Source organism: Vidua macroura, chromosome 15 (genome assembly GCF_024509145.1).
Source record: "Vidua macroura isolate BioBank_ID:100142 chromosome 15, ASM2450914v1, whole genome shotgun sequence".
Classification (NCBI taxonomy): Eukaryota; Metazoa; Chordata; class Aves; order Passeriformes; family Viduidae; genus Vidua; species Vidua macroura.
This window is the reverse complement of record NC_071585.1, coordinates 12,274,251-12,283,606: the sequence shown is the minus strand read 5'-3', so window position 1 is coordinate 12,283,606 and position 9,356 is coordinate 12,274,251. Positions and strand designations below refer to the sequence as shown.

The 9,356-nt window shown below is 50.4% G+C and overlaps 1 protein-coding gene across 1 annotated transcript; it reads right to left on the bottom strand.

The window, feature by feature from the left end:
- Positions 1-192: 192 nt before the first annotated feature.
- Positions 193-7,257, bottom strand: LOC128814951 (neuropeptide Y receptor type 2-like). The gene is made up of 2 exons (XM_053991293.1): positions 7,182-7,257; positions 193-1,547 (listed from the first exon to the last, which is right to left on the bottom strand). Exon 2 carries the CDS (start codon positions 1,528-1,530, stop codon positions 346-348), a length of 1,185 nt encoding a protein of 394 aa, XP_053847268.1. The 5' UTR covers positions 1,531-1,547; positions 7,182-7,257; the 3' UTR covers positions 193-345.
- Between the last annotated feature and the right edge of the window lie 2,099 nt (positions 7,258-9,356).

Sequence of the window (9,356 nt, the reverse complement as noted above, 5' to 3'; positions counted from 1 at the left end):
TTGTAATGTGTAATGTGTCAGGGGGTAAAAGGTTGAGCAACCCACTTTGGCAAATGGAAATAGCAAGAAGGGTGTATTTTTCTGTCTAAATGAAAGCCTTCTCTGTGTGTTATTTTTTTTGTGTCTCCATGCATAACTTGAATGCAGTGAAAGGAAAAATTAATTTATTTGGTCAGACAAAAATACACCACATTTATTGTTTTGAGAGATACAGGGGGTATTTCGTATTTCTACATGGCTGCTGTAGCTATAATTGGCAGCACAATGTTCTGTCAAAAAAAGGCATTCACCCAAGAATGTCTCTGGGCCCAGCCAGCCTCAGTCCTGGAGGTGGATGTCCCATCTCTAAACCTCTGTGGGTAGTGCTCCATCGCCAGGAGTCTGTTTGAAGCTCCCATTTAGGGTGTTGGCCCTGAAGATGTAAGACCTCCCTCTAACTGAGCCTTCAGTGTGGATGCTTTCGGGCTTGTTCTGGCAACGGAAGAACATAAGGAAGCCATTCCTGTAGTTCTTGTTCATCCATCCATAGAGCAGGGGGTTGACAAATGTAGAGCACATGGCCCCGACATGGAAGACAGTGTACAGGAGTTTGTACTCATGGAAAATAAGAACCAGATCAAGATCAATGGCAAGCTGGAATATGTGGAAGGGGAGCCAACAGACTGCGAATACCACAACTACCATCACGAGCATTTTGGTTGTCTTCCTCCTCCGGCACTGGTTTTCATTCCTAGAAGTGGGGCTGACATGGTTTTTCAGCTTGAACCAGATCCTGGTGTAGGCATAACAAATAATTGCAAGAGGAAGAACATACTGCAGGAGGAGCATGGACAGACTGTAGATGGTGGCATCTCTGTTGTTAGCAGAGGGCCATTTTTCTGAGCAAACTGCCATTTTGAGGTTAATGGACGGGATTTCCTCGTATCGGTACTCCCTGAAGATGGCCAGAGGCCCTGCTAGGACAGCTGCTGCCAGCCACATGACAGCTATGATGGTGAAACTGAGCCTCTTGGAAATCCTGCTGTCCAGGTGGAAAACAATGCAGCGGTACCTATCCAGGGCAATCACAGTCAGGGTGAGAGTGGACACATGGACACTCAGAGCTTGAGCATAAGGAACCAGGTGACAAAGGACAGCTCCAAACTTCCACTCGTCCAGCAGGGTGTACACTAGGGTGAAAGGCAGACAGAGTGTGTCCACCATCAGGTCTGCCAGGGCCAGGTTAGCTATGAAGAAGTTGGTGACAGTCCTCATGGTCTTGTACTTCACTATGATGTAGATGACCAGTGAGTTTCCGATGAACCCCAGCAGAATGATGAGGGAGTAGGCAGCAATCAGGATGACCTGGACCCCCAGGATCTTGGTGCTGTCCATCATGACACTGCGGGACCCAGAGAGATCCTGGGTAGGAGTGACAAAGTCCTTGGCATGCCAGCCATGTGGCAGCTTCTCATCTAATGCTATCTTCTCCACAGTGAATGTGCTGTTGGCTCCCTCCAATGGTCCCATGCCTGGCCTGACACTTTCCATAAGGAGGAGAAGGGGGTCTGGAACACAGACATAACAGAAGTGAGAGCACAGGTTGCGGTCATTTTTGATGAGATTTACTTCCCTACAAAAATTCCCTAACACCTTAAGAACTAGGAAAGGAGAGAAACAAGGCACTCTCAAAGTTAAGGCGGTGTTCTCCACCTCCCTGTAACAGTTTATTTATTTCCAGATTGTGCACCAGGTTTTTTTCTGTTTCTTATTTCTCACCTCTCAAGGTGAAAATATCTGTCCCTCTGCCTCTGCATAAGTCTCTGCCACTGCTCCTGCTAGTGATGCTACCACCCAATCTACCCAGTGCTGTCTGCTCTCCCTCCCAGTAATGTGGGTAGCACAACTAATGCCATTTAATGAGCCATTCTCTGTGATCAAGTGTGTGGCATAGTCATTCCCTGGCCCCCATTACCAGGCCCTCAAGGTCCTGTGAAGCAACTAGACAAACCAGTTTTCTTCTTCCTTCCCCTGCCAGTCTCAGGGTTCCCACGCATCTGGCAATTGTTGCCTGCCTTGGTGGCTTTGAAGGTCACAGGCACCCAGCCAGGCAGGAGATGGTGTGTCCCCATCACAGAAGAGGGAAGTTTGACAGCACAGAGAGCACAGTTACAAGTCCTAAGTAGGGAGCTACTGGACAGTGAGGCCCATGAACCCTATGGCCAGGAGACACTCCACATCCTCTGCTTTCTCCAAGGATTCAGTGAGTGGCTCATATTCCTTTATAGGATTTTTGCATCTAGATTATGATTGTTACAATGATAAAACAAACCATGTATTAGGATTTGGCCCAATCTGAAGAGGGTCCAGGTGATTATAAATTATAAGTTGTATTATAAATTCTGTGTTACTTAGGTGATTAGAAATCATAAATTATTAATAAATTCTGAATTTTGCTATTTGTAGATTGTACTATGTTGATTCTGCTTGTAGAAATCCTGTGCTGTTTCAATCATAAATTTAGTTCTATATTAATCATAATACCCTGATAAAGAAACAAAGCTTTAACTGTCACCATGATCTAGTGCCGTCTTCATTCTGCCCATGATCCCTAAAAGAACCTCTCTGTCCTCTCAGTGTTGGTGACACCCAAGCATCCACTGGCTTAGCAGAGGAGGGAGCTCCTACAGGGACATGCCTGTGCAGGGCATAAACTGAAGCTGTGAACAAGCCTCCCACTGAGCTGCTGCTGAGCATCCAGGCACAGACAGGCCGAGAGCCAGAGCCCCAGCATGCATCAGCCTCCTGCCACGTGTGGCTCAAGAGCCTGTGTGGGATGGCTGTGGGAGCAGGGAGCCCGAGGGCCAGAGCTGACGCAGCCTGGAAGCCCTGGCTGGCATTAGGTGCCACTGGAACAGCAGTGTTGTCACAGCAGGGTGTTCATTGAATCCAAACACGGCAGGAGAAAAGCCAGCTCTGTTACTGGCTCCTGCTCAGCCTCCGTGGCTCAGAATTGCTGTGGGCTGTGTGGAGAGGGGTGGACAGGACATGGCCCCTCACATATCCCCTCTCCTCAGCTCTGTGAGTGGGGCCCCACTCCAACTGCAGACTTAAAAGTGAGTGAAAGTCATCACTGCCCAAGCAGGGAGGTCAGCAAAACATTGTGGTTTCTCTGACCTGCAGAGAGGGGGGAAAATGCCCTTTCACTAAGGGAGGGAGGCAAAGGGCTTAAATGAAGTGGAAATTCGAGGCAGACTGCTGGGTATCTTCTCAGGATCCTCAAGGAAGGAACTGGGTTTGTCCCAGTAAAGATGTGAGCACTGCTGACTGGGTGCTGGTGGGCTTCCTGCAAGTCCCATACAAGCCAAAGGTTTAAGGACAGCCTGTCCTTGGCAAGGGAGAATGCTTTGCAATTGCATTTCAACCTAAACTAAAACTGTCCTGTCATCCCTCCTCAGAGCAAGGGTTATGATTCCCCACCAGGAGCTGCTCCCAGGAGTCTGCCTGGCCAGTTGCAAAGCCAGGGCCCTGCTGAGGCCCAGCAGAAAAGCTGTCTGCAGTAAAACCATCCCTGCTGGCACCCTTTCTCTTTCCCTCTCCCTGTCCAGTTGCCTGCCTAACGTTTCACCCTGCAGACTGATTTATGCCAGTGGTTCCTGTAAATGAAGCTGTTTGGCTCAGACTCTGTGAGGTAGTGGACACATGTAGCTACTGCTAGGAGGGTAGGAAGCAGAGGAAAAAATGGGTGGATCTGCTAGGACCAGGGTTTGTTTAAGGGTGATCTCAGACCTCCACAACACCCCTGCCCCCGCCTTGGAAAGACCAAGGGGAAGCTCCAGCTTCTAAGACAGGAGAGAGGAGCTCAAAGCCATGCCATACAGTGGGTGCAGGGGAACAGGCAGGGCCCTGGGAAGGTGGCACAGCCGCAGCCCCTTTGGCAGATACCTGTGCTGCAGTGCTGCAGCTGGCCCGGAGCAAACCCCACTGCCAGGAGAGCAAGGTCAGCCAAGGAAACAGAGCAAGTGCTAGGGACACTTTCAGTGACTGTACTTTCCCTGCTTGCCACTCATCTGGGATTTAAACCTTCTGGATTGTCCAGCATTACTTTATCACTTGTTATCGCCTCTTCTGTGGCTTGCCTGTTCCATTTATCTTCAGTACCAACTCCTGGCACCAGGCCAGTGGACATTCCTTCTCTTTTTCTCCATCTCATCCACCAACTGGCTGCCAGTTCCTGCACTCACATCTCAGCCTATTTCCTTTTGCTGGAGACTGGCAGCTACCCACCATCTGAGAGGAGCCAGGAACATCATGGCTGTTGGAGCTGCTTTGCTTCCTAACAAAATGGCCTTAATGGAGTCACTATTTGATTTTGTTTGTTTTGTTTTTTCTCCAAAGGGGAACTATTACAAATCAATTAAGACATTTTAATTAAGAGACAAAATGATTATAATAAATGCTCCCACTCCAGGGGCTGCCTGGAGGTCTCTGGGATGCTGCTAGGAGTGGACTGAGGTCTGTTCCAGCAAGTAATGGAAGTACTGGCATATGTGTAGGCTGCTGTCAGGCCCCATGCCTAACAGGCCTGCCAGACTAGATGAAAAAAATCTTTGGAGCTGAGAGCCAACTGTTTTTGGGACAAGAAAGCAGCAGGACAGACCAGGAGGAGGCAGAAGTGCTATCTAGGTCCTTTCCTCTGTGCTGAGTTGTCATGAAGGGATGCAGAAACAGAGTGCTGCCTGTATCAAGATAACCCTAACCCTCACCCTCTGCTCCAGCTGAGGTTCAGCCTGAGGCAGGGCTGGGACCCAGGGATGGCTCCCAGTGAGACAGAGCTGTTCCCTGTGCCAGCAGGCTTCAGCCTTCAGGAAGTGGGGAAGCACAGGGGAGCCCTTCACTCAGCACACTGCTGTCAATGACTGGGACAGTGACCAAAGTGACAGCTCCATTCCTACTGAGGGCCCAGACCAGGTGCCCTGGGACTCATCCACCTCTGCTTCCTGGGGCACCCCAGCTCCCTCCATGCCCCTGCTGCAGCCCCAGGCATTCAGCCAGACTGGAAGAGGCACATCCAGACCTGGAAGAGCTATCTGTAAAGCCTGGCAGGGTTCAGAAAGCAAGGCTGGAAGGGTGGTCAAAGAGCTGGAGAAAACAGAGCTTGTTAATTAGAATTTCTCTTTTTGTCCAAGTATTGAGACTGGAGTCCATGGCACCAAAAGGAGGAAGTGAAAGGACTTGGGCCAGTCTCTGCTCTTTGGTTAATGACAAACTTTCTACAGCACTGTGAGGGCTGAGGCTGATGTATATTTCCATGGCTTGGCTCACTGATTTATTCCATGCTTGTCCTTCCTCCAAAGCAGCTCAACTACACCACATCCCTTAAGCTCCAGCAGCCCAGTCAGGAGCACTGACTCATCTCATCCCCAGACCCATGTCCAGACAGACGTCCATGACACGGGGGCTGAGACCATTCCTCGTCGTGAGAAGCTGGTGGTCACCCTGGGACAAGTCACCTTCTACCACCTTCATGTTCCCTTCCAACACTCAAGAGGCAGCAGTGTTCAGTGTCCCTGCACCCTACAGCACAGCACTTAAGGGAGAACACAATAAATGGGGATATGGAGGTTAACCAGCCTGCCAGAGACCACACAGCACATCCAAGGCAGGGCTTGGGCAGAGCCCAAGTTTTCTAACTCCAGCCTCCTGTATTCACCACAGAGAGGACTCTGCATCTCAGCATAAAACCTGAACATAGATATCAGGAACTGCATGAAAATGCAAAATGTTACTGATGGAGGGGAACTAATTTTGTCTTCTCTGTGCAATGGGCAGGTTTCAGGACAAACAGAAGCTCTGGATGATTTCCTGAAGCCAAAGAACAGATAGAAATTATCCCAGCTCCTTCCATCTCCAGTGAAGGGGTGATTGCCTTGCTATGATACTCCAGCAAAAGGGAAGACCCCCTAACCAGCCCACCATTTGCTGTAGCTTTTTAAGTCATCTATCTGCAACTGGTGCAGAAACCTCATGGCATCAAATACTCATTGCCACCCAGAACTGCTGCTGGGGGACCCCAGCACAGAACTGACACTGGGAGACAAAGTGCAAGGACAAGGAGATACAATCAGGGAGTTCTTGTGGTTCCTCACACTAAATATTTTCATGTCCCAGCCTAGGCTGGAGCCATAGAAGACTCTGAAGGGGACAAGGCAATGAAGATGCTGTAATCACCCAACTCAGGACAGGATGAAAATGGAGGTGGTGAGAAGAGATCTGTTTGGCAGGGATAGATGCTTTGTCATGGGAATTTATCCTACAGAAAGCAGGGGGGAGCAGTGCAGGGCCCTCTGCCCTGTGGGATGTGCCATGGGAGCAGAGCAAGGCTGGCTGGAACATAGGGATCAATGGGTGACACTGTGATGGAGACACACCAGTTGCTGGGGCTGCAGAAAGGAAGAGACAGCGTGGTGGATGGATCCTGGTTAACCTGGGGAATCTGTTACCTCCTGAAATGTATGGAGTCTGGGATAGGTGAGACAGTGGAACAGAGGGAAATAACAACTCACTGACAGAACAAACAGGGAGAAAACGCAGTATCCTGCTTTGGGACAGACCAGAAACTCTGTAGGTGAAATGCACCTGCAGCAGGACTATAAGAGGATTTCTCTGATCAAGGACTAAGATGCAATGGGTGCTGAGAAGAAGCAAGCACTGATTTTCCTGCTGTATCCCATATCCCCCTTTGCATCTCCCTCTCCGAGGACGCTGATCTGTGGCAGACAGCCGAGTGCCAGCAGCGTGTGCAGTCCCAGCACGGAGGAGCTGACAGAGGTTTGTACCAAGCCACGAGGAGGCAGACTGCAGGAGAGATCAGGATTTCTCAGACAGCACGCACCTCAGCCCCTCACCTGCCCCTCTGGAGCGGGATGTGCCCGGGTTCTGCAGCACCCTGGAGTAACCTGCTCTCCTGACTGCTCTCACTCAGCATCCTGCTTCCCACACTCCCTGCTTCTGCTCAGGGACCTTTCAAAACTCTCCTGTCAGTATCTCGTTTCCTTTCTCTATTCCAGCTCTCAGGGCTGTCACTCCCCAAATCCAGTTTCCCAAAGATGCTTGGACCTTTTTTTGCCTAAACAATGTGGCATGGACAAGACCTGGCCCCATCTCAGCCCTGCTGCTCAGATGAGCCCTCCCTGACCCACCTGCAAAGGTCAGAGCTTCCTCCTCCTCCAGGAGCCGAGCTGCTCACCTCCAGTCACTGTCTCATCGCTGGCCAGGACGGAGCGCTTGGTCCTCTCCACTCTCTGGAAGTCAACCTGTGGCAAAGGAGTGAAAAGCACTTTTCTGCAACTGTCCTCGGAGAAGAGAGGAAGTCAGGTGAGGATCTGGGCTGCTGGACAGTGTTTCATCGCCAGGAGTAGCTTTGGAACCCCTCCCTGAACACCCGGAGAGCCCCTCTGGCAGGGTGACTGACAGCCCCGTCTCACGGAGCTGGATGCTGTCTTCGCTCCTGAATGAGAGAAAGGCAGAGAGCGTGTGTTTAACAAACAGCAATGGAAAGGGGGAGGGAGCCTGCTGCTGCTGTTTATACAGTGTTCAGCCACTGAGGGGCTTCTTGCATCGAGCAGAGAGAAGCTTTTCCACCACATCCAGTTTCCTCTCCAGGGAGAAGTGCTGGGAGCTGGAGCTCTGCAGGCTCCCCGTCCATACCACAGACCTGGGCATGTGTTATCTGCCCTCACTCCACAGCTGTCCCATCTCCTCAAGCTTTGAACTCATTGGGACTGGCACAGTCATGTCCAGTGGGGGATCTCCTCTGCAGCAAGAGGTCTGCAGGTCCTGCAGCTCAGCAGAGCTCTCACAGGCCTCCCTCCACCCTCCTCTGTCTCCATATTTGCACAGTGCTCAGAGCAATCTGCAGCTTTGGGACAGGACTTCAGGGACTCCTGAGATACAAACAGAAGTAATGCTGAAAAGTTTTAGCCACTTGGCAGTGCCTTGGTCTGCTCCAGAGACTTTCAATTTTAGGATACTCAGCGCTGTCTACACACCTGAAGCAAGAAAGCGAGAGAGAGAGAAAAGCAGCATCCTCACGTCCAAATCTGCAAAATCCAAGCTTGCTGGAGCCCAGGAAAGCCCTCTAAAGGCAACACAGGGAAGCAGATAAGTGCAGATAAGCCCCATGTTCAAAGATTTTGCCCTCAAAGAGAAGTCGTGTATTCTTAGCACAGGATTTCCAACTCAGGCAATGGGTGAATTTGCAGCTCGCCTGGGCTAGGAGAAGCTCCCACAGGCTGAGGGGAAGGACACCTCTCCTTGGCTTTGAGTACCTACAGCTGGAATTTTATCAGAGAAATCTTGCTCTTTACCCCCACAGTGAACTTTGATCTCCTTTTCTTTGTGAGAAGGGAAGCAGGGAGGCTTTTCAAGCACCCCTTTGCACCAAAAATTCACAATACACCAGGAAAAAGAAATCACTCTAATAGCTCAGCAGAAAGAGAAGAATGAGAACATTCCTGAAATCACATGGAAAGTGACACTTGAACCCAAGACTTGGACAAGAGTCCACATAAGTCCCATCCTTCCCCCTCCTCTTTCTATCTCCCCTTCAGAAAGGAAAGGACTAGGCATGAAATCCACCAGCTGTGCTAACTGGATTTTTGTGGGAGTTTCATGTCTTCTGCCCCTTCATTTTCCCTAAGGCTGTTGATTTAGCTGCTCAGGAAAGCTGGGAGTGGAGGGAAGCAAGACAAGACAAAACTGCTTGGAAAGAGCCATTGCTGTCTGCCACTGGTTGCAGAGAGAGGTGAAGAGCAGCAGTGAGTGGAGCACGCTGCTCCCCCTGTTCCCTGTGGATGGATACTACTCCTCTCCAGGCTCCTCAGCAGTGGATGGTTGATTTCAGCTCAAGATTATTTTTTCCTCTTTTCCCTTCTGTGTGAGGTTTTTCTTGCTTGCTCCCCAGATTCCTTTGCTACCACTCCCCACTCTTCTCTTCCCAGGGTTGAAATAAGATGCCTGGGGAGAAGGCAGTGATTGACAGGAGAGAAATTTGTGCAGTCTGAAGCTGTGAACCTTCATCAGAACCATGGGGTGAATTCCAGTCATTTTTGGCACATGGTCTTTGCTGGATGATAGCAAATGCAAACTCTTAAATCATGGATTAGTCAGTGCAAGTCCCCAGGATGTCCTTTCCCACATCTAAGGGGTCCAGTGGAGCACCAAAACCTGCTGTGCTCCAAAACATCACCTCAGCTCTTTGACAAGACAGAGCAGTGCAAAAAGGTGCAGCTGAGCTCTCAGCACACCTGGACTGTCATCCCAAATGGCACCCACCAGTCTGGAGTTTGGTCCCCAGTCCCTGGGTGCTCCCCAGC

Excerpts from the sequence above, each read along its gene's own strand:
- LOC128814951 (XM_053991293.1), bottom strand. The coding sequence starts at position 1,530 with ATGGAAAGTGTCAGGCCAGGCATGGGACCATTGGAGGGAGCCAACAGC.